The sequence below is a fragment of the Heterocephalus glaber genome, unplaced genomic scaffold (assembly GCF_053883595.1).
Source record: "Heterocephalus glaber isolate CG9 unplaced genomic scaffold, H.glaber_assembly_v1.0 deba00001457, whole genome shotgun sequence".
NCBI lineage: Eukaryota > Metazoa > Chordata > Mammalia > Rodentia > Bathyergidae > Heterocephalus > Heterocephalus glaber.
The window spans coordinates 31,275,724-31,302,002 of NW_028258305.1; the positions used below are offsets into that span (position 1 = coordinate 31,275,724).

General features: G+C 37.5%; 2 protein-coding genes across 6 annotated transcripts in view; one reads left to right on the forward strand and one right to left on the reverse strand.

The window, feature by feature from the left end:
• Nucleotides 1–26,279, reverse strand: part of Cebpzos (CEBPZ opposite strand) — a 69,273-nt gene that overhangs the window by 22,982 nt on the left and 20,012 nt on the right. The window lies entirely within an intron of this gene.
• Sult6b1 (sulfotransferase family 6B member 1) lies at nucleotides 1,137–26,243 on the forward strand. The gene is given in 7 exon segments (XM_004921057.3): nucleotides 1,137–1,332; nucleotides 2,548–2,660; nucleotides 6,618–6,707; nucleotides 9,815–9,941; nucleotides 12,944–13,038; nucleotides 16,231–16,387; nucleotides 25,258–26,243. Coding segments are annotated over 7 exon segments (909 nt in total). The 3' UTR covers nucleotides 25,389–26,243.

The following is a 26,279-nucleotide window of genomic DNA, read 5'->3' on the forward strand; positions in this document are numbered from 1 at the left end:
AGCATACTAGATAGGGTATAGATTACACTGGTGTAACAGAGAGACTCCAACAAATCAGCAGCTCAAACAAATGTACTCTTTCAAATACAATTCAGAAGGAAGTTTGTTATCGGTGTGGATCATGGGATGAGAGAACTATATCCAAAGGTTGCCCAGTGTCCCAATTTCCTCTGTTTTGTGGGTCTACTATCACCTGAAATGATATTTTTCTCCAAATTACCAAGTCTACCTCTCAAGCATCATGTCTGCTGGCCAGATGTGGGAAAGGGGATAGAGCAAAACTGGAAAAGCATCAACTTCCTGCCTTAAAGAGAAGACCTGGAAGTTGGACACCTAGCTAAGGCTCACTTCCCCGCTTCCCACTAGTCCAGAGCCACATTAAGCTGCAAGGGAGGCAGGAATTATAACCCAACTTCCCCAAGGGAAAAGGGAAGATTGGCTGCTGGGGAGACTGTTGTAAGGGTGGGCATCTCATCTACAGACCTTGCCCAGCAGGGAGCTGAGCTCAGAGGGCTGAGGACCCCACTGTATTGAGCTTCCCACCTCACGAAGCAGTTCTATGAACCACACAGCCCTATTGTGAAATAGGTAACAAAGATATCTCTAAATATATTGAGCCAGTAAGTGACAGATCTAAGCCTGATGCCCAGGTTTGCCCCCAGATTGGGGTGCTTTTCCACCTCACTCCATTACCTTACAACCCCATAGTTTCCTTGTCATATTGTGTAGGATGTGTGTGGAAAGCTGCCAACCAAGAAGAAAACTGAGGTTTCACTTGTGAATGGCTAATAGGAAAATCATGTGCCTGATTCAAATAAATATCTACTTGTTAGATATCTAATGTCTATTAATCTTCTATTAGGAGATTTTATTCTTACTTTTATCAAGTGGGTTGTCTAAGAGGTAACATAATCAGCCCTTGAGGTAATATTCCAGGATCCTCAGCTTGTTTTGCACCTGTGGCTCCCTTTTTTTCAGAGAATGGTATGTGAAAGGGAATGAGGTGGATGAGCATTAAATAATTTCTTTTTCGTGTGAGTGGGAGGAGCTTTTTATTCTAGCTTCTGAAAGACTCCATTAAAAGCAGTCAGTGCACCTGGACAACCACGAAGCAGATTCATTAGCAGGGAGTCAGCATGGCTAAGTCCAAATTTATTGAGTACCTTGATGATGCTTTAGAAAAATCAAAAGAAACTGCACTTTCTCACTTATTTTTCACCTATGAGGGGATTCCTTACCCACTCACCATGTGTACCTCCGAAACTTTCCAAGCGCTGGAGACTTTCGAAGCCAGAAGCAATGACATTGTGCTAGCATCCTACCCAAAGTGTGGTAAATAACATTTCCTTTAAGTGGACTTTTCCTACTTACTGGTTTGGGGAGGGTGTGAGACCAAATTGGGACAGAGGTGCTTCACCTCTGCCTGAAGCTAGCTGGAAATCCGTGGAGGACCACTTCTACAATGGTTACGTATATAGATTGTAAAAGAGACTGCTGGAAGTGCTAGAATGAAAACCCCAGTGTCTGGGAGATATCTATGTAGAAAGAATACAGTGGAGGATGGATGGCAAAAGGAAATGGAAGTGGGTCTGGAAAGATGAAATATGGAGTCAGGGAGTCCAGTTGCCACTGAGCCTGATAGTCATAGAAATTTTCATCTTGATATTTGAAGATAAAAATGTGGCTTTTTCTATCATTTATATGACGATTTCCATGTAATGGATTATTTTTTAGGATAAAACATCAATCCTCCAGTTTCTCAAATAATTTTTACAAAGGTCCTCCGTCAACAGAGGAGAAGACGTTAAGAATCTAAATTATCCTATTTCACATGATCTACTTTTGACTATTTAAGTGTTGCTTGCTAAAGCCAGCTTCATTTGACATTTTCCTCTCTTAACCAATTTTATTTATATGTATATATATAATGTAATATTTGTTACAATTATATATGTATGGTCAAAACTGTGCACTCTGGGACTGGGGGTGTAGCTCAGTGGTAGCACACATACCTACCATGCATAAGGCCCTAGGCTGAATCTTTAATACACCAAAGCAGAAGAAAAAAGTGCATGCACTCCTGTAGAAAATATTCAAAATATTCATTAACCAAAGATAGTATTACATAGGTGATCATTAATAAGAAAACTATTTCTAGAACATAACATTGTTCAATAAGGAACATAGTCTAGATTCAGAAAGAATCATTACTTCTTGTTAAAGGAGGCAATTTGAGAGATAAAATAATTCAGGTTTTAAGGTAAATTAGATTTTACACTAATGTTTAAGTAAATGCTGAACTAGGGAATGTAGCTCAGTGGTAAACTGCTTGCCTGGCATGCCTGGGTTTGTTCCCTAACACTGCCCCCCATCAAAAAGTAAATATTGTTTTATGCAAAACTGTTTCCATAGCTCAGCTATTTCAAACACAGAATAACTAAATGTACACATTGAGGATGTAACTTTTTCATTATGTACACGCTAAAGTAACGTGTTTTTGTTATTCAAACTCTTTAGTGAGCTTTAATTTTCTGGTTTTTCTTATAGGCTCAAACTGGATTCTCCACATTGTCAGTGAATTAATATTTACTGTTTCTAAAAAAAGATATGAATATCCAGAATTCCCGGTTCTTGAATGTGGAGACTCGGAAAAATATGAGGTTAGTACAAACAGCCTTTAAAGTTACAGCAAATTAACATAGAAAGATTTCTTCCATTTCAGAGATTTAGTGTGAAATTCAGAAAGTGTAATACTTATAATTATTGCAGTTTAATATGTGCTTACCTTAGCCTCCAAAGTTTTCAGATATTAACGTATTTTTATCACAAAACCATTCCCAAAAGAAAATTTAAAGATTTGCCCAAGGTGAAGTGCCAGCCAAATTTGAACCCAAGCTTTCTGATATGAGCTCTTAAAAACTACTCTTTATAACATTGTTGTTCTTCTTTTCTAAGTAAGGGAGAAAGTCAGTTGAACAATCTCAAAAAATGAACTGAAACAAAACAAAACAAAAAAGTGTTATCTCTGAAGAAAGAGACATAGGAAGAATGCTAGTAGGAATGCCCTTTCCTAATGAGTCTTTTTTTTCAATTTTTATTTTTATTAGTACATGTTCCCAGTACTGAATAATTACAGTCATCATAGGGAATTGGCCATGTAAATAACTCATCTTAACTCCTTTTTACATCCCCATTATTTTTTATCTCCCTATCTCAAGTATGACTTTTGTGTGTGTGTGAAGGGTAAGTAGGACCAAATAAATAGTAACTAAGAAATCAAGTCACTGATGTGTGTGAAAAAATATTAACAGGCAGCCCTACTTGTAATTATTTGCTTTACCATAGGCTATTACCCTCCCAACAGAACTAACTGGGACTTAGGTGTGATGCAGGATCTTCTGCTTCCTCCCCAGGGAAGGCAATAGAGGGGTAGGAGGGAGAACCTGACCCAGGGTCCTAGTACTTGGATGGAGTAGGAGGGAGGAGGAACACACACACGCACGCACGCACGCACGCACGCACGCACGCACTGGAGAGAGTGGGCTCCATTCAGGGGCCACCTCTCCATAAAGCTTTCAGAAGTGCTCACACCAGCATTCCCCACAGGCAGACGGAACCCAGTTACTATGAAAGAAGCCACTGGATTGGGACTTAAGAGACAGCTTCTGGAAAATGACCATGACAGTTGGCCTGATGAAAAATACAAACATAAAAGTTAGAACCTAGGTGGAAGGAAGCTTGTTTCCATGGACTGCGCCAAAGTAGCAGAAAAGCACAGTGTGAGTGAAGGAGATATTGAGGGATTTGGGGGCCGGGCGAGGGAAAGCAACCACTGAATCCTGGATCTGGTTGGCAACAAAGGACTCTTGGGAGACATCAGAAGGGCCAGAAGCCACATAAGCACCTTGGGTTCCACACTTGCGAGGACCATCTGGGCCTAAGCACACCTAATGGAGGCTGAGTCAGGACAGTCTCACACATGCAGGCAGGACTGGTGGCTAGGAGTTTTAAAAAGTCTCTTCTTAGGTGAGAAATTTCTCTTAAGAAGAATCCTAACTTCACCTTCAGAAATGATGCTAATATTTGTCCAGCTTCCCAATCCCTCTTTTAAAACCTTATCACGGGGGCCGGGAATTTAGCTCAGTGGCACTGCGCCTGCCTCGCAAGCAAAAGGTCCCGAATTCAATCCCTGATATCAAAAAAGAAAAAGAAAAAAAACACCTTATTATATCATGGGTTATGGGCCCTTTTACTTGTTATTTACATTTCTGATGTAATTTTTCATATTGTACAGTATTTGCCTTTGTTTTTATCTTATGATTGAAACATAGTTTGGGATGCTGACGTAAGTTTTCTCATTATTTATGGGATTGTATCTCCAGAAAGTCTATTTTAATTTCCAAACAAGTTATCTCAAACAATACTTTGTAACATAAGCCATTTATAAGTAGGGAATGTCCTGTGGTATTGCTTACTGATGTTGGGAACAGTTTTTATTCTTTTTTTTTGAACCAGGGATCAAACAGACGACCTTGTGCTTGTGAGGCATGCGTGGTGCCACTGAGCTAAAACCCCAGCCCATTTTATTCTTGATCAAGATTTTGACATGCCAAGACTTAACTAGCACCCACCTAGTACCCTTGGAACCTCTGTCCTCTTGGAAAACTTGGTGTTACTGTTCCTAAGCCAGGGTTCTTTTTGTCTCATTGACTCTTGCAGTGCAGATATAAAGCAAAGCATTGCTTCTGTCTTTAGAAACTTGCAGTCTAACTCTTAGCTTTGTGAAAGGCAAAGTTGTACTTCCTGTTCAAGGAATTTCCAGTTTTAGTAAAAAAGATCTAAGTTTGATCCCCGGTACCAAAAAAAAAAAAAATCGAAATGACTTTCAAAGCCAATGAACTCTCCTAGAAACACGTAAATTAACTTTAAAATGTTGGACCAAGTGAAGGAGGCAAAAATTCTTAGCTCTAGGGTTTCTGGATAAAGGCCTAAGTCCGTATAGTATTTTGGGTTTTGAAATGTTTAATTAGAAATGTTCATTTTTTTCAGATACTTTAAAGTCTTGTTTTTGTATTTTAGTTGTAATTTCATTACATCTAGGAACAAAGGTACTTTTCTATGCAATGTGTCCTTTATTTTTAAATAGCAATCCAGTTTACAGAAAACTTCTAGAATGCACATATTTTCTATAAGCACAGTATAGTAGTTGGTCTTTACATTGTTTACAGTTGGCTATCATATATTTTCAAGAAGATAGTATTACATATTTAGTTTCATGACAGTTAACTTCCATTTTCCTTTGGATATTTTTCTAAGCCTTTTAGTAACTGCGATTTCTCACGTATCATAATATGATTTTGGGCCATGTGGTTTAGTAGAAACAGTACTCTATAATGTAATCTGAAAATTACTGCCTGTGTGAGTTTGTAAAAAGCATTTAAAACCTCAAAGCCTATTCTTAATCTCCAAAATGGGGGTTCTGATATCTGCCTGAAAGGACGGCTGTGCATGAATGTAAAAGTACTTCAAATACTAAAAAGTATAATTTTATATAAATCAGATATCCCTACTAATCAACACTTGGACCCGTATCATTGCTTTAAACTACTTTTTATTCTTTAAGTCTCATTTTTTTTTTTTTTAGTACTGGGGATCGAACTCCATACCTTGTGCTTGCAAGGCAGGCGGCGGAACCACTGAGCTAAATCCCTGGCCCTAAGTCTCATTTTTTATCCCCTTGCTTGAGTTGAGATCGCCAGTATGTTTTTATGGAACAGCTGGCTATAGATGCTTAAATATCATTTTATCACTTGAAATGAGTGTGCTGTAGCTGTGACTCAGTACTTGTGACCTCTACAAATATGAGATTGAAAAATGTGAACCCTTACTTCCCCACATAACATATTCTAAAGGATTGAATTTAAGATAAAGCCTTTTACCCTGGAAAATTAAATTAAAAACTTCATTTAAAAAAGTATCAGTAGAGGACTGGACATGTAACTCATCTCAGTGGTAGAGTACCTGCTTAGCATGTGTGAGGTCCTGAGTTTGATCCCCAGTACTGCAAAAAATAAAAATAAAAAATCAGTAAAAATAGTATCAATCACGTCATAGTCCTCAGACTGACATGAATTTCTCTTGTAAAATATTTCTCAGATATTTAAGTGACCAGGAACTTTTAGGTTCTGCTGGGATACTTCATTACATGGAAATTAGTAGGCCAAAAAATCTAGATGTTAAAAATAGATTCACAGAAACTGGGAAGATTTGACTATTTCTGTTAAAGACCTTGAATATTGAAGAGATCCAAATAAGTGGAAGATTGAATTGCAGATTATGAGCTGTTTTGAACAAAATAGATTTCATATAATGATGGGAAAAGACCAAAGAAAACCCCATAATGGAAAAAAGATGTTGATAAATGGTAAGCGGGATTCAAGAAGAGAGTTTGATGAATTGTTTATTTCTGATTCTTCATTCCTCAGCTAGAAAAATAGGAGGGGCAGCAAGGGGAAAAGAAATAGTGATAGCAATACTTGAAGCCGCCATTTAGACACCATATTTAGAGGTGATTCACCACACACACTCTATGTCACCTTATTGTATATATTTTTAAGAGAATGAAACATTTTCCATCACCAAGGATTTTAACAACACACCTCCATTATGACAAATTACCTCGGTTCATCTTGAAGAACAAAGCCAAGGTAAGTGTCCCTTCCTACTGATATTTGAATTTTTCATTTTTGTATGTAAATATTGGCTTTGGGGCTGGGGATTTAGCTCAGTGGTTCCGCTGCCTGCCTCGCAAGCACAAGGTCCTGAGTTCAATCCCTGGTACCCAAAAATAAATAAATAAATAAATAAATAAATAAATAAATAAATAAACAAATAAATATCAGCTTTTGTATGTGTGTACGGCACTATGGTAGGGATTGAACCCAACGCCTCACTCATGGTAGGCAAGTGCTCTACCACTGAGCAACGTTCCCAGGCCTCTAGATAGTGGCTCTTTGAAGTACATGATGAGTTTGCTCCTCATCACAGAATTAAGTAAATGCAAGATTTCCCATTTCTTTTATTGTTTCTTCAGATATATTTGCTGTATATGCTACAATGTACCCGAGTCAAAGACATTTTCAACTAGTGTATAAAACATAGGCAAAGAATGGAATGTACAGTGTTTTATAATGGTTTTATAATTTATAGATTTCACTGAGATATTCAGAGTGTTTAACAAAAGAATATGACAGAATAAGATGAATAAACTTTTTCTGTTGGTTCTTTCTGGTGAGCACTCTTTGCCTGAGAATTGAAATTATTTTTTTTGGCATTTCACATATAAAAAAATTTATGTCATGCATACAAAACCGTCTGTGCTTTGGCTGTTCTTATCACTTGTTTAAAAATCTTGTTTCATCGATCAGTGTCAATGTATGTCGTATGATTACTGACTTTTAACCAGGCATTTTTGTTTTCTGTCCCCTACTCTCCTGCCTCACTCCTTATTTCTTGGTACCTATTTTCTCCGTCTCAGAAGAAATGGACAAGAATGAGTTAAAATCAAGGCTTAAACTCTCAAATACCACAACAAATAATGAGAGAATAATGAAGACACAGCAAAGAAAGGCAAAGGAAGAAAACAGATGTGTTAATTCCCAATGCTAAGAGGTAGAAATAAAGGACAAGAAAAGAAAGAGTAGGAAGGAAAACATTAGGGAAGTAGGGACTTAAAAATAGCAACCTTAAAAATAAGAACCAAACTGGGGATTTAGCTCAGTGGTTCTACCGCCTGCCTGGCAAGTGCAAAGTCCCAAGTTTGATCCCTGGTACTCCCCCAAAAAATAATAAGAAGAGCCAAGATATAACATGTAAAGGTACAAATTCCCAGTGATGAATGTCATCATATTTTATACCTAAGATGTACCAAAAATAGCAACCTTGTGGCCATGGTACAAGAATCCTAGGAGCCCAGAACTTGGAAACACCTTAAACATTGTCACTGTAATGCCCATTAAGGGGTTTGAATTCCTCTAAGTGGTTGTCTTGATCAAGACTGAGCACCTCCTATTATAAAGGAATGCCTTTATTTCCTAAACTAGCCTTGGACAGCTCAGTTTTCCTTATGTAGAGAATCTAAAAAATCAGAAATAACACTTTAACATATAATTTCCCCCTTTTAATGCAGTTAACATAATCACAAATCTAAGCTGCTCTCTTAATGAACGAGACTCAATGATTCTATAAGAAACTGAGCTGAAGTAATTCATAAACCATTTAAGCTGCAGCATGCAGGCTTATGAAGAGTACCACTTTCACAAGAACATCAGGGCAAAGAAGGAGCAACAGAAGGGTAAGAGGTGCGTTCTGGAGATTTGTCCACATAACCGCCAATTGGTCCTCACATTTCATTTCAAGTTCATGTCTGTGAAATTGTAAATTAAGTATACTTTCAAATGGCAAGAAGTACCATATTTGGGTTGGAGGAAGGGTGAATTTTAGATCAGGGCTTAAAGTCAAGACCCAAACCCATTTAACCCCATTAAATTTGTTTCTGTTAGTTTTAGTTCGTTTCTTCACAGCACAAATGTTTTGAGATCGAAATCCCCTCTCCATTTCATGTTATCTATGAATTTGGTAAAAAAAAAATAGCACTGTATCTTTACTTCAATCACACATGAAATTAACTATGGTTCCCTCAAGACAAAACCCTCTAAGCAGGTCTACATTCATTATTCAGCCTTTGCATTTGAGTATCCAGTCCGTTTGATATGCCTAATAGCTTCTGCTTCTTCCCTTTTTCACAGAAGAAATTAAACACCACTCAATCTACTAATCTCGAAATGATTTTCCAAGAAATCCTGGTGTTAGTCAGCAGGGACGTGTTCTTAGAGGATCCTTGTTGCCCTGTGCTGGTCACTGCTTCCTCCTCTGTGTGACCTCAAATCTGTAGACTCATAACTGAACTTTGAAAAATCTGTGTCTTCCGTGTTCTGAAAGCAAAATGAATCCTTCCTGTTTTCAGTCATCTGACCTCTTCTGTGTTATTTCAGAATCCTCAGAGCTCACTAATGTGCTCAGTAACATGTCTTGCATTTCCTCGGTTTGATTAGAAAGCATCAGAGCAGAAGTCTGAACTCATGTGGAGCAGCCATGTACTCTCCTCCAATCTTTCAGTTCTCTTGGGTTTCAGTTTGCTCTTTTTTAAAATTAAATAATTTTATTTCCATGATTTACTTACACTGTACAAACACTGATGTTTAAAAGCACACTACAAGTTCACAGTACATTGCAATATATTCACTTTAAAAATATATTCCTTTATAAAAGGTCCATAGAACATTGGCATGTCAATATGTGACAACTCTCAAAGCACACCCTCATCAGTTTGCTCCTTAGTGTTCCTTTCCCACTTTTCCTAGAGGTCTGCTTCATTTATGTCCCCTCAAACGTGGCCTTGTCATTTTCTCTCACAAACTCTAAACCTCATTTCTCTCATCCTTAACATTTTTATTTCATTTGTGATGTTAACCTTTCAGATTGTATACCTATGACTATCCTAACACGTTGCTTTGTTTTTCTTTTTTTTTATATTTCCTACACATATGCCTTTCTACTATGTAAACTCATAACTAGCAAAAGTCCTCAGTTATAACATCCATCTTCTTTTCCTTCTTCCTCCATTCTCCCTAGATTTCCCCATCTCTCTTTCTGTTATTCTGTTATTACTGTTATATTGATATTGTTCACCCTTTCACTTTTCAAAATTTTAAAACACAGATGTAAATAAATTAACTTAGTTTTTGCTCCCTAGATATTGGTGATATTTTGAAACCCTAAAGATACGGCAGTATCTTTTTTTCATTTCCACAATGATGTTCCCGATATTCCAAGCTATGCCTCCTGGGATGAATTCTTCAAACAGTTCATGAAAGGACAAGGTACAGCTGTCGGTAAAAGAATTCTTACTTCAATAGATAACTGCCTAAACATGAAACTCAACGGTACTTTGGGGTAAAGAAAGAAATACATATCCAGGAAACAAAAATTACATTAAATAGATGTTATGACAACACTAGTTCTGTGCACCAAATAATTACAATGCTTTTTAAAATAATCTGAACAATTTATGTGTTAACTATGAATATTGTGTGGGTTTAGAACAGATGTGGGACAAAAAGACTTTTAACAGAGTCACAGAGAAAGGCATTTCTGGTTCTTTTCCCTTAAGTCATTGTGTAACACAATGATTAAAAACCAAAAAGTTCTTAAAAACCCTGCCTCTGAGCAACTACACCTAAGACATTTGTTTGCCAGAAAGGAAATGAGTTTTTATTAGACCATGTTAATCTCTGGTTATTGAAAACCACAATTTTGTGAGTGCCTAGTACTTCTTTGGGTACTAAATTAGGTGTTATATATGCATGATTTCACTTAAGTCTCATAGCAAACTGTAAGTAAAGTCCCTGTTCACAGATGAGGAAACTAAGCAAAAAAGTTAAATCGATTGCCAGTTGTTCCACTGCTCATAAGTAATTCTGCTTCTCAGAATAGCAGCCAGATGGCGATAAATAACCCAAATAAATTAGTGGCAGCTTTGAGCAATTACAGTGTAGTCGATGGTAGAATTGATGACAGATGACCCCAGAGCGGAGAAGCTGTTATCAGTTCACTCCAAGAAACCACTTTTCTTTTTTCAAAAAAAGTCCCTTTTTTATCGTGTATATTTGTGTGCACAAGATGTTTTCACTACATATGTACAGTGAAGTGATTATTACAGTCAAGCACACTAGCATGGCCTTTTTATGTGTGTAGAGAGAACACCAAAAATCTACTCTTTTAGCAAATTTTAGGTGTACCATATTATTAACTGTAGTCTTGATGCTGTATGTAAGATCTGTAAATTTATTCATAAATAATGAAAAACTGTATCACTACAAGTTTGTACCCTTTAACCTACATCTTCCCATTCCTTCCCCTTCCTCACCCCTGAAAAACAACACCCTACTCCCTTTCTATGCATTTAACTTTCTTTTTAGGCTCTACATATAAATGAGCTTATGTAGCATTTTGTGTGTGTGTCATGTTGATGCAAATGGCAGGATATTCTTCTTTCTAAAGACTGAGTAGCATTCCATTGCATATATAAATGTTGCAGTTTGAAAAGAGCACATTAAAGGTGATCAAATTCACAATATCTCATATGCACGGACACCGGATGTAGTGTTGGCTCCCAAGCAAAAATTAAATATAGGGGTTGAAGAAAGAAAGCCCGTAGAAAGTACCTATGAAGCGCCATTACGAATGTTTTGGTTTGTCCCCTGACTCTTCACTAAGACTGTTCAGAGACAGTTAAGGCAAATCTGAAATGCCACTCCAGTAATAACACAAGACATTAAATGACAAGAAAGTTGTTAGAGGGGAAAATTTACATTAGGGAATACATTCTTTCTACCTAATGAATTGATTGGCAATGATAAGATGCAGCATTTTATCATATTCCAGGCACTAGGATAAATCCCGGTACTTAATTTTAATTCTCACAAGGACCCTCTGAGGATAATGCTATTATTATCCCCATTTCATAAGGAAAGAAATAAAGGCAAAGAAAGGTCACATAGGCATTAAGTAGTAGAACTAAAATGTAAACATGAGCTGGGGTTGAATTTGCAGTCCTTCTACCCCAGCCTGCCAGAGTGCTGGGACTACATGCATGTGTCACTACAACAGCTATAATGACCCCATTTTACAGATGAGGACAGTAAGGGGGAGAAAGGCTTAAGGAGTTATTCAGAGTCACACAGCTCATAAACAACACAGTTAATGTCTAGATCTGCAGTGTCCAATGTGGTAGCCTCTAACCATGTGTAGTAACTGAGCCTTTGAAATATGACTATTGTAATTGAGGAGCTAAATCTTCAATTTTATTTAATTTTAGTTGATAGAAATTTTAAAACGAGTACTCAATTCAGTTATTTTTACTAAGTCGGATGTGTGAATATGCTTTTGCAAAAGTAAGTTTTATGTTGTCTAAACACATACCAAGTATTGCTAATAGCAACATAAGATCATTATGTTTTATTAATGATTATGATTATGATAAATGATAACATTTTTGGACATATTAGGTTAAATAAAGTAAAAAAAAAATTTTTTTGAGACAGAGTCTTATTCTGTAATTCAGACTGGCCTTGAACTCACTATGTAGCCCAGGCTGGCCTTGAACTCAGAGTTCCTCCTGTCTCAGCCCAGTGCTAAGATTACAAATGTCTTCCACCATGCCCAGCAAATAACGTAAAATATTAAAAGTAATTTTACCTGTATCTTTTGCTCTTTTAAATCACATGTATAGGCTTGTGTTATATTTTTTTGGACAATGCTGGTGTAGATAATGTCTTCCTCATAATTTCTTTCTGTCTGGTATTATCTTTGTCAGTTTTCATGTATCATTCATTATTAGTCCCTTGTTTTCATGAATGTCTTGTAGTTTTTTGTTTGTTTGGTGGTTTGTTTTTTTTTTTGAGACAGGGTCTTGCTGTGTAGTTCAGGCTGGTCTTGAACTCATGATACAGTCCAGGCTGGCCTTGAACTTGTGTGGTGATCCTCCTGCAACTCCTCTTGCCTCAGCCTCCCAACTTCTGGGATTACAGGCCTACACCACCACACCCAGCTGTCTTGTACTTTTTCTCAAATAATTTTCACAATTTCTTTACTTTTGCTATTTAAGGAAACTGTTCGAGAAGATAAGAAAATAGAAATTGAACAATGGAACTGGTATATATCACCTCTTTTGGTACAGGGATTTGTAATAACTTATAAACAGATCTTGTGTGAGCATATACATATATGCATAATTTATATTTTATAGCATAAATTTAACCATCTATCATTTTTACCTCAGTTATGTAAAATTCCTTATGAAGTTTTCCTCCCTGTGTTTTAGTTTCTTGGGGAAGCTATTTTGATTTTGCAATTAACTGGAACAAACATCTTGATGATGAAAATGTCAAGCTCATATTATATGAAGACCTGAAAGAGGTGAGACTGTGACTATTTAGATTCTAGAAAAAAATTTATTATAAACTACTACATAAAGTATTACTTATAATGTCTGGTTGTAGTATGAAAAAATATGGTGTTCAACTTAAAAATATTCCAGATATGCAGCACAGTATTTGAAAAAAATCCAGCCCCGTATATATGCTTAGATTGTTTATTTAACAGAAATAAAAATAAAGCTTAGCAACTTAATGGTAACTATTATATTTTCCTTTTATTGTGGATAGGCCAAAGTTTTCCATTAACAGTGGAAAAAATAAATAAGTCTCAGATGATTTAATTAAACATGCACTTGGTTGTGAAGTGCTTTTTAGCCAATAAATGTTCTTTTAAAAATTTTTTGTTCACTTAACAAACATTGAGTGGGAGACTTCTTAGCACTGTTTTAGGCCCATGTGGTAAGTCTATGAATAAACCAGACAGTTCACCTCTCTGGATGAGCTTCCCTTCTAGCTGGAGAAAGCAGGGAGCCAGAATGATAAATAACAGGACCAGGGATTTAGCTCCGTGGCAGCATGCCTGCCTTGCAAGAAGAGCAAGCAAGATCCTGAGTTCGAAAGTCCTGGTTCCCCAGTACCAAAAAAAAAAAAAAAACCAGAATGATAAATAACAGATGCAACAAAATGTAAAATGTATATGGTATGTGAGAAGAAAGAAGCAGCATAGCTGTAAAGGAAAATTGGGAATGCCAAAGGGCGAGGAATTGGTGGACAAATCTCAGTATAAAATAGGATGGCGTGAGATGTTCCCATTAAGTGGATGTGATTTAGGTAACAATTTAAAGAAAGTGAGAGAGGGAGCCAAATTAGTAACTGCGGGAAGAGCATTCTGGGTGGAGGAAACCAACTGGTGCAAAGGCCCTAAGGTAGGCGTCCCTGGTGTAACTGAGGTGCAGCAAGGAAGCAGATGTGCCTCGCCTCGGCCAGTAAGAGTAAACCAAGACAGCATTGCCAATGAGGGCAGAATGAGGCATAAGGAATGTTGCGGCAGGCCAATGAAATGAGTCTGGCTTTCATGCTAAGTGATATGGGAAGGCATTGTAGTATTTGAGCAGAAGAGTGACAGGAGGTAATGTGTATTTAATGGTGGTGTTGAAGAGTGGATTGGAGCAATAATATCTCAGGGAGACCTGCAGAAAGGCTACTGTGCTAGTCTACACCAGGGAAAATGGTGACCCAGAGCAAGAAGGACAATGCAGGTGACAAGAAGTGGCTGACTTCTGGATAAATTTTGAAGGAAGAGCCAATAGGTTTGCTGCCAGATTGGATGGAGGAGAGGTAGTGAGAGAGAGAGAGGAGTCAAATAAGATTTTAATATTATTGACCAAGTGTAAGAGCTGAGTTGCCATTCATTGATTAGGAGGTGATGCTATGTGAAGCAGGACTTTGGTGGAAATGAGGAGATTGGTTCTAGATGCAGTGTTGAAAATGTTTATTTGTCATCCATATGAAAAGGTCAAGTAGTCAGTTGAGTATAAAAATCTTCAGTGGAGAACATTACAGACTGTAGATAAAATTTGGGAATCCTTGACACACAGATGCATTTAAATCTATGAGATACATGCCCAGGTATACAGATAGAGAAGATGACCAAGAATTGAGCACTGGAGCACTCCAATAGAGAGTATGGGAAAAGAGATGAATCAGCAGAGGAGACTGAAGGTGTGGTTAGTGAGGTAGGAGGAAAACCAAAGTCCCGGATCACCACTGAAGAAAGTATGTTAGAGAAGAGACTATGTCAAATGCTTCCTAGGTTGAGTTAAAACCAGTTTCCTATGACACTCTTTTAGAAGGTAAGCATAATTGAATCATTATTCCTGCTTATAGGATGCATTTATACAGCATGGAAGAGCATTCTAGCTTAGTTTTCTCTCTAGTTTAGAAAAATCTTTCCGAAACTTATGCTCTGTAGAAAACCAGTTAATAATTCTTGGGGATTGGAAAGGGGTTGTTTATACAAATAGATTTAGGCAGTATGGCATTATATAGCCAGCTCCTCTAGAGAGTCACATTCTATCTTGGTATATTAAAGACTCTTGAGAGGTACAGTAAAAAATAATCTTAATCTTTGTTTAATCTGAAGAATTCTAAATGTATTTGATTTCAATTTTCCCTCCTCCTTTTCTTTCCCCTATGACATATTTTAACTATTTTAAGATTTTAAGAAATATTTACTAGTGTTTTGTAGAAAATGGTTTAAGGAACTGTTCTAGAAGATTTATGAATCCCCATTAGTCAGGCACAGTGTTGGGTGGTTTGCAATTTACAAAGGCAGTTAGACAAGATAGTTTTCAAGGTTCCTTCATTTTATGATTCTAAAAATTAGACTTTCTTGGTAGAATTAAGCATTAGCTACAGATCAGATTCTGGAGAAAAGAGAATTCAAATGAGCACATACAAATACATTAATTTTCTCAGCTGATCCAGGCTAGTGCTTTTCAATACAATAAATATCCTAGGTAAAATTCCAACCTACTAATTGTTCTGTTATGGCTGTATCTAGATTTCCCCAAAGCCTCATGCACTCAGAGATGGGGCTTTTCAAAGGTGGCTGGCTCTAGGGTGTGTGATATTGGGATTAATGGTATGTGATAACTAAATGAGTTTAACATAGTTCAGGGTGTAGATGATGGAAGCCCCACTGTGATTGTGTATGGCACCAATCAACAGATTTATAGCCTGGATGAAATATAAGGGGAAAAGAGGGAAGCCAGGCTGCTGCTGCTGCTCCTTGCTGCTTTGCTGCCTCCTGCCTGCTTTGCCATTGGCCATTTCTCCTTGGCAATGCCCCTCTGCCATGCTACCCTGCCTTTGAGCCAGCCGAGTATGGACTGAAACCTCTAGAAACTGTGAACTGAAATAAACCTTTCCTCCTTTAACTTGTGGGTGTCATGTAGCATGTCTCAGCAATGAAAAAAGTAACTAAGACATGCTACTATCATTATTTATATTCTAAATAAAAGTCATAAATTAAAACAACAAAATACAATGGGTATAGAACATCTTCCATTGATACCTGATCTGCTTATAAAGTACCAAAGTAAGACTGAAGAGAGATAAGCAGGTGAACTAGGGAGTTAGGGTGAATAAATCCACCCTGACTTAAGAGTCTGTCTTTACTCCAGCATATTCCCATGGAAAGATGTTTATCTTTTAAAATTTTGGTTTTCAGAACCTGGACACTGGCATAAAACAAATAGCTGAATTCTTAAAATTCTCTCTAACTGGGGAGCAGATTCAAACTATCTCTGCCCAGAGCACCTTCCAAGCAATGCGAGAAAAATCTCAGAAGACACATGGCCCTGTTGGCCCCTTCCTGTTCTGCAAAGGTAAACTTGCTTAAGTTTTTTGGGATATTGTATCAATTAGGGAATGATTTTGCATATGACAGACAATCCAAATAACTTTATCTTAAATAAGACAGCATTATATTTTTCTCTTTCTTAATAAGAAGCCTGGACCTAGGTAGTCCAGAGCTGTGTGGCAGCTCCACATGATTTTCTTGTTCCTTCTACCTGTTTGTTCCACCTTTCTCCTTGTCACCTTGTCATATCTTACACCTTGTGAAAGGTAGCAGCTGGAGCTGCACCACAACATTCACATTCTAAGTAGGAGAAGGGAAAGAATCATGTATATTAGCTCAATGAGTGAAATGGGAGAGAGCTTTCTAGAAGCCCTATTCAGTAATTTCCAACATTTCATTGATCACCTCTCTCCCTGAAGCAGTAGTTAGAAATGTGATTTTACTTTTAAGCTGGACACATTATTACCAAATTAAAATCAGGGTTTTAATATGGAAGAAGAATAAAATGGATGTTGGGTAGGCAGTTAGACGTCTCTGACAGAGATGATTTTACTGAATTTCATTGTTTTCAGTTCTTATGGAAATATATAATTATAAAGCTTAGGAACTGCCCATTCAAATTTTAATTTTTAATGAAAATATACTAGAACAAGATTTGAAGGCAGTACATGTGACAAGGATGTCAGCAAACAGTGGATATCTGCCACATATTAAAGACTGTTGGCATTAAATTTTGTCACAAAAAGGGCATAAAATCCTTAATTTTACAAATGTAGGAAATGGATCCAAAGTTTAGGGATATTACTTTCTATTGTCATATAGCTAATAAACAAGAGAGTTAGGATTCAAGCCTAATCTGGAAAAAATGAAATCAGAAGTAATTTCTCAGATAACAGGAGAAATTGTGCTCCTAGTGCAAGACATGATTAATAAATCTAGAGAGGACCTCAGGAACATGATGGAATCCCAACATAGGAAACAAATGGAATCCACAAAACAGATGCAAATAGATTTCCAGGACATGAAAAACTCCATTGAAAGTCTACACAGCAGAATGAGCCAATGTGAGGACAGAATTTCAGGTATAGAAGATAAGATTGCAATTAATGACCAGGAAAAGAAAAATTGCTTCAAAATTGTAAGGGAACATGAGAAATCAATCCAGCAGCTGCTAGACAATGCAAAGAAGAACAACATAAGACTGACTGGAGTCAAAGAAGAAACAGGAGAGTGCAGATGACATAAAAAAACTCTTCACAGAAATAATGGCAGAAAACTTCCCAAGCAGGGGAAAAGAGCTTGACATACAGATAAGTGAGGCATATAGGACTCCAAATAGCCTTGATCAAAAAAAATCTACACATAGGCATGTAATTGTTAAGATTCCAGAAACTCAACAGAAGAACAAAGTTCTACAAGCAGTTAGGGAAAAGAAACAAATCACATACAAGGGAAAGCCCATCAGAATCACAGCAGACTTCTCAACACAAATCATCAAGGCAGGAAGAGCTTGAAGTGACATATTCCAAGCCCTAAAAGAAAACACCCTCCAACCCAGATTGAGGTACCCTGCAAAACTATCTTTCAAAATGGATGGAGAAATAAGATACTTTCATGACAATGAGCACCTTAGGAACTTCGTGAATACCAAACCAGTCCTCCAAAGAATTTTACACAATAGCCTAGGAACAGACATTGAGGATCACAACCCCAGGAAGCAAAGTAGAATGAACCCATCTGGCATGACAAGAAATTAAATGTAAAGGGGGAGAACCCAAAAAAAAGAAAAAGTCAGGGCAATGACAAGTCAATATGTTTCAGTTATAACCATCAACGTGAATGGTCTCAATTCACCAATCAAAAGAAATAGACTGGCAGAATGGGTCAAGAAGCAAAATCCAACAATATGCTGCATACAAGAAACACACTTAATTCAAAAGGAAACTCATAGACTAAAAGTTAAAGGGTGGAAAACAATACTGCATGTGATGGGAACCCGAAAAAAAGCAGGAGTAGCTATCCTCTTGGCAGATCAAGTAGATTTCAAACCAACACTGATTAACAGAGATGAAGAAGGACAGTACTTCCTTGTAAAGGGAAGAATCCAAGAGGAAGAGATGACAATCATAAATATCTATGCACCAAACACTAGTGTACCCAACTATATAAAACAAATACTAACAGACATGAAAAGTCATATATGCACTAATACAACTGTAGTGAGGGACCTCAACACCCCACTGTCACAAATAGCTAGATCAACTAGACAAAAAAAAGTAATGAAATACTAGAACTCAATCAAACTCTTGAACAAATGAACTTAACAGATGTTTAGAGTCTTCCACCCCACAAAATCAGAATACACATTCTTCTCAGCTGGACATGGGTCATTCTCAAAAATAGACCACATACTCACACATAGAACATGTTTAAGTAAGTGCAAAGGAATTGAAGTTATCCCCTGTATATTATCAGACCAGAGTGCAATGAAATTGGAAATCCATAGCAAAAGAAACTCAAAAAATTTCATAAACATGTGGAAATTGAACAACACACTGCTGAATAACCAGTGGGTCACAGAGGAAATTAAAGAAGAAATCAGACAGTTCCTTCAATTAAATGACAATGACAATACAACATATCAGAATCTATGGGACACAATGAAAGCAGTCTTACGAGGGAAATTCATAGCAGTGAATATGCATATTAGGAAAACAGAATGAGCCCAATTAAACAACCTGATGCTTAACCTCAAGCTTCCAGAAAAAGAACAGCAGGACAACCCCAGAGCTCATACAAGGGAGGAAATTATAAAGATCAGAGGAGAAATCAATGCAATGGAGACTAAGAGAATGATACAAAAAATCAATGAAGCCAGGAGTTGGTTCTTCAAAAGAATCAACAAAATTGACAAACCCTTAGCCAACCTTATCAGAAAAAGGAAAGAAAAGGCCCAAATCCATGCAATTAGGAATGAAAAGGGTGAAACTACAACAGACCCAGCAGAAATCCAGAGGATCATCCATACCTTGCTTGCTTCCAGAACCTATACGCCAATAAGATGGACAACACAGAAGAAATGGACAGATTCCCAGATACATATGAATTAACAAAGTTGAACGAAGAAGACCTAAAATTTCTGAACAACCCAATATCAACCAGTGAAATTGAAAAGGTAATTAAAAACTTATCAACTAAGAAAAGCCTGGGCCCTGACGGCTTCACTGCTGAATTCTACAAGACATTTAGAGAGGAACTGCTACCACTACTGTTTAAACTCTTCAATGAAATTGAAAGGGAAGCAATACTCCCAAATTCATTCCTGGAAGCAAGCATCACCTTGATCCTCAAAGCAGAGAAAAACCCAACCGAAAAGGAGAACTATAGGCCAATCTCACTAATGAACATAGATGCAAAAATCCTTAATAAGATAATGGCAAAAAGAATCCAGAAGATCATCAAGAAGATCATACACTCTGATCAAGTGGGATTCATCCCAGGGATGCAGGGATGGTTCAATATATGCAAATCAATCAGAGTAATACACTATATCAATAGAGCCAAGGACAAAAACCATATGATTATCTCCATAGACGCAGAAAAAGCATTTGACAAAATCCAACATGCACTTATGATAAAAACCCTACAAAAATTGGAATAGATGGTCTCTACCTCAAACTGATAAAAGCCATCTATGAAAAACCAACAGCCAATATCATACTAAATGGTCAAAAACTGAAATCCTTCACACTAAAATCAGGAACAAGACAAGGATGTCCACTATCACCACTCTTGTTCAATATAGTTCTGGAAACATTAGCCACAGCAATTAGACAAGAGAAAGAAATAAAAGGAATAAAGATAGGAAATGAAGTCAAATTGTCATTATTTGTACATGACATGATACTCTATGTAAAAGACCCCAAGAACTCCACCAAAAGTCTTCTAGATTTAATAACCAAATTCAGTCAAGTAGCTGGTTACAAGGTCAACACACAAAAATCAATAGCTTTCCTCTACATGAATGACAGGCTCACTGATAGAGAAATAGGGCAAATAATTCATTTCACAATAGCATCCAAAAAACTGAAATATTTAGGAATCAACCTAACGAAAGAAATCAAAGACCTCTTCTCTGAAAGCTATGGCACTCTGAAAAGAGAGATTGAAGATGATATCAGAAAATGGACAGACATCCCCTGCTCCTGGGTAGGAAGGATTAATATAGTGAAAATGGCCATACTTCCAAAACTGCTATATAGATTTAATGCAATTCCAACTGAGATCCCAGCAGCATACTTCGTGGACCTTGAGAAAACAATCCAAAAATTCATTTGGAACAAGAAGAGACCCAGAATATCAAAAGCAATTCTAGGTAACAGAGACATGGCAGGGAGTATCACAATCCCCAACCTGCAACTACACTACAAAGCTACTATGATGAAAACAGCATGGTACTGGCAAAGAAACAGATCTGAGGACCAGTGGAACAGATTAGAAGATGCAGAAACAATGCCAGACACACTCAGCCACCTCATCTTTGATAAAGGAGCCAAATACCCTCACTGGAGGAAAGATAGCCTCTTTAATAAATGGTGCTGGAAAAATTGGGCTTCAACTTGCCAAAGATTAAAACTAGACCTATATCTCTCGCCATACACTAAACTAAAATGAAAATGGATTAAAGATCTAAATATTAAAATAGAAACTCTGAACCAGTTGGAACAGAGGTTAGGTAGAACCCTTGAAGACATCAGTGTAGGAAAAGATTTTATGAACAAAACCTCAGTTTCCCATGAACTAGCACAAACAATCAACAAGTGGGATCTCGTCTTATTAAAAGGCTTCTGCACAACAAGAGAAACCACCAGCAGTGTGAAGAGACAACCCCCAATGTGGGAAAAAATTTTCACCTGCTGTTCCTCAGAGAAAGGTCTATTATCTAGAATCTATAAAGAACTTAAAAAGATCAGACCTCCCAAATTTAAAGATCCAATCCGAAAATGGGCATCTGAAATGAACAGACATTTCTCACACAAAGAAGTAGAAATAACAAATAAATACATGAAAAAATGTTCAACATCACTGGTCATTCGAGAGATGCAAATGAAAACAACCCTGAGATTCCACCTCACTCCAGAAAGAATGGCTGCTATCATGAAATCAACCAATAACAATTGCTGGCGGGGCTGTGGGGAAAGAGGAACCCTGCTCCACTGCTGGTGAGAGTGTAGACTGGTGCACCCACTGTGGAAATCAGTATGGAGATACCTCAAAGAACTAGGACTGGAAGTCCCATTTGACCCCACTATTCCACTGCTGGGGATCTTCCCCAAGGAATTAAAAGAATCATACCACAGTGATATATGTGCGCCCATGTTCATAGCAGCATAGTTTGTGATAGCTAAAACTTGGAAACAGCCCAAATGACCATCAACTGGAGACTGGGTAAAGAAAATATGGGGTTTTTTTAAATAAAATGGAGTACTATTCAGCCATAAAAAATGAGAAATTAGAGACATTTATAGCTAAGTGGATGCACATTGAGGTGATACTCTTAAGTGAAATACATAGGACACACATGTATAAATACTGAATAGTTTCTCTGGTGTGAAAAACTGAAAGTGTAAATAAGGACTAAAATGTATAATAGGTAATGTGAAATAGGAAGAAAAGGGGCAAAGGGGAAGGAAGTGGGAGGGGTAGGGAAAGGAAAGAAGGGAATGGAATATGAGAAAATGGAAAAATAGGAACAAAATCTTTGTAAATAGGGAGGAATGAAGGGGTTGAAGGGAAGGTGAAAAATAAGAACCAAGAGAGATTATGTAAAGGTGCAAATTTCCAATGGTGAATGTCATTATATTATATACCTAAAATGTACCAATGATTAGAATGAATAATCGATAATGCAAAATAGGAAGAAAAGGTCCAAAGGGGTAGGGGTAGTGGGAGGGGCAGGGGAAAGGAAAGAAGGGAAAGAAAAAATGCTGAGAAATGGAAAAAATGGAAATAAAGTCTTTGTAAATAGGGAAGGGTGGAGGGGGTGAAGGGAGGCCTAGGAATGGGGAAAAAATAAGAACCAAGATGCATTATGTAAAGGTACAATTCCCAATGAGAAATGTAATTGTGTTGTATACCTACAATGTACCAATAAAAGAATTTAACAAAAAAAAACCAAACATGTCACTTCAAGCTCTCCTTATCTTTGAGGTTTGTGTTCAGAAATCTGCTGTAATTCCAATGGGTTTACCTTCATAAGTGATTTGTTGCTTTTCTCTAATTGCTTTTAAAATTCTGTTCTTGTGCTGGACTTCCAGGATTTTGTCTATGATGTGTCGTGTGACTATGACACATCAACAATCTTTTCTGATTGTTGTTTTTTTGGAGTTCTATATGCCTCAATTATCTGTATGCTAGGTTATTTTCCTTTATTTGGAAAATTTTCTGCTATTATTTTAGCAAACAGTTTTTTATGGCATTTATACTGTCTACTGATTTTTCAGTAATTCCAATTAAATCTTACATTAGTTTTCTTTGTATCATGTCGGAGCTGTTGGATCTCTTTTTCATGTCTCTTGTTTCTAAGGTGTCTCTCATTAACTTGTCACTGATAACAGTCCTATTTTCTAGTTCTGACACTCTGTCCTCACATTGGTCACTTCTGCTCTCCATACTCTTGGTAGAATTTTTAATCTCCCAAACTTCTTTTTTGAGCCTTTAATTCTCTTCTATGCTGGACATTCATGTTTTGCTTTATTTTGTATGGCTCTGCTAGCTTTTTATTAGTGTCTTCTGTAGACTTGTTAATTATTTTGTTTATTTGGCCCATTATCTGTTTACTTATATCTTCTATGTGCTTGCCAAATCCCTTCTTGATCTTTTTTGATTTCCCCTCTGATATCATTTCTAACAATTTGGCTATGTGGCCTTTGGTTTTCTCCCTTTTGATTCCTCATGGATCAGCTTTAGGGGAGTTGAGAGGTTTTGGAGGTACTTTTTTGCCCTGTGTTCTCATCTTTCTTGTTGTTGTTGTTGTTGTTGCTGTTGTTGTGTGCATGTGTGTGTTGAAGCTTTGGGATTGATTATAGTGAAAAGCTTATGGAGACCACTTTAGTTAATACCTATTTTTCAGTGGTGTCATCTGGGCATGGCTTACTATCAGCCTTTGCTTCTGTCCCAGGATTCAACAACCTCTGTTTACTTGGCATGAAAAGTTGCAGTGTATTTGCCTAGCACCCACTTCTTCAGGAATGGGCTGCAGTATTGTTAATGGTCCCAAGGCAGTAGATATTGGCATCCCAAGAAAACCAATTAATAGCAACAACTATGTCACCGTGACTATTGTAATGAATCAGCATCAGTTATAGTATAGTTACAGTATAGAATGCTGATAAACCCTAAGGACCAGTAATGTACCACATTTAAGCATAGAAAAAAGATCTATAATTATAGTATGAGCACTAAAACAAACAAAATATTGACCTACAGTAAAGATCTACTAAATGGAGCAACTTTGCCTCTACTAAAATAAAACAGTATTCAATAGTAATAGCATGAAGTTAACTAGCTGTCTAGAGATTCATAAAGTTTAGTAGGTATAGTAGGAAAGGTAGAGAGGGTGGAAAGCTGGAGAATGAGAAAAGTAAAATTTTTAAAATTAATCAGTGGGATATGAGAAGGACAGAAAAGTGAGGTAGGGGGTCTTATTGAGGAGTAAGAGGAAACTAATAGTTTTAGAAAACAGTTGAAGGAAAGTGCAAACAAGAAAATGAAGAAAAAAGAAAAAGAGCAAAATATAGTAAATAAGAGAATGATTAAGAAGAAAGAGAAAACAGTTGAAAGGGGAAAAGAGAAAAGAAACTAAAGGAGAAAAAAGGTCAAAAGGAGAAAACCCCCCAACCCAAAAAAACCTAATGAAGGAAAGAAAAGAATAATTTTTTAAAATTAAAAAAGGATTGAGTCAGAGAAAAAATTCCTCTATGTTTCTGAATGAGTAGTTTCTTTCCAGGATCTGCAGACTTGGAATCTAGCCCATCACTATTTTTCCATCTAACTTTAGGGCATATGGGTTTTTGAGATTCCCTCCTGTATCATAGGCCCTCAGTCCATTCACCCCACACTGTGGTCACCATTTAAGCCAAGACATGTCCTTGCTCACATAGATGGCAAACTCAATGAACCCTCTGGTCTCTGCTGGATATAGGCCACAGGGCTTGGGTTCAAGCTGACTTTTGCACTTAACGTCAACACACATGGGGTCTAGTTTCTCCCTACTAAGTGCAGGGCCATGTCCTTTCCAGCCTGAGCTTACACTTCTTGGGGTATGGGGTCAGACTCTATGCCTGGCTCACTCCCTCTCTTCAGTAGTCTCCTGTGGTTGTCTCCCACCCCATCACTTTGTGAGGGTAACACTGGAGTCCTTGGAGTCACTGGCCAGGTCTGTACTTTCTCCCTGAGTTTGCTGGCTTTCTAGGTTTACCTTTTCTCCCCAGACGTCCTCATCTAGGATCAAGTCAGTTGGTCCTTCCAGTTCTCTGCTGCCCCATGCCAAGGGGAAACAAAATGTAGAGCTGGCTCGGAGTTGGTGGATGGTCGTGCCCTTGTGTTGGGAGGTACTAAGTGCCTCGTGTGGACCTGCTTGCTTGTGTTGGGTGAGGGGAAGTTAAGACAAATTTTTATGTGTCCATTCTCATACTTAAAAGTGAAATATTGCACCCAAAAAAGGGTAAAATTGGGGGAGGCTGGTAAAATCAAGAAGAAATATTCTTTTGGGGGGATGGGTACCAGGAATTGAACGTGATTGCCAGGCAGGCACGTTACCACTGAGCTACATCCCTGGCCCAAGAAGAAATATTCTAACAGATGTCTGGGTCTACTCTGCTTTATGTGTTGTAGGTGAAGTTGGTGACTGGAAAAACTGGTTCAGTGAAGCTCAGAGCCAAGAAATGGATGCAAAATTCAAAGAGTGTTTAGGAGGCACTTCCTTAAGAGCAAAGATGAAGTATAAATCATATTCCCAGGATTGATTGTGGCTAAGTTGGCAGGCCTGGATATTTTCTTTTCCTTAATAATAAATGAATTTAAAGAATTAAGTAATATTTAAATCAAACAATCAAATAATGATAAGTAACATTTAAATCCAAATAAAAGAAATATAAGAATGATAACAACTTAAATTTTTGAGTACTAATTTAAGTTTGCCCAATTTTTTTTTAAAGGAAAAAGCATTTATTGTCCAAAAAGAAGCTATTGTTAATGTGTTGTATATGAACTTCTTTCATGCTGAACTTACACAAGAGCATAAATAGATACTATCAGAGATATACCTACATCTGAGTTTGAACATAGATGAAATAGTTCTCCAAATGATGTACAATCTTTTTGTTCTTTCCTTGGAAAAATGATTCTTTTTTCTCACTACAGATCAAAGTACTTGTGGCTATCTCCAACTTGTTGGGTGAAATTTAATGGACAGTGTATTGACATAAGATTAATAAATCCTATTGTAATTTGATAGAAGAAAAATGCATGGCTCATTTACTGTGCGTATGCCCTGATAGTAGGCCCTAAAAGGCTCTAGTCTCAAGGGGTTTTATATTTCTTCCTAGTGCAATCTTTAATTCAAATTAAGGGTAACGAGGGAGAGCCCAAGGTCCCAGGCCGCCAGAACCCCCGCTCCATCCAACCCGCTCCATGCACACAGGCGCTCCATGCACACAGGCGGGGACCAGACAGAAAGTTAACGAGGACTTCTCCCCACTGGCCACGCCCATGGCGGCGTTCCGCTCCCCGCCTCCCCCCCCTCTGGCCTCCTGGCTGTACTGCTACCTGGTTCCACACTAGAAAGACACAGAAAACACCACACCACTGTACTGGGTAAGTTGGAGGGATCATCACTTACCATCAGAACCTGGACT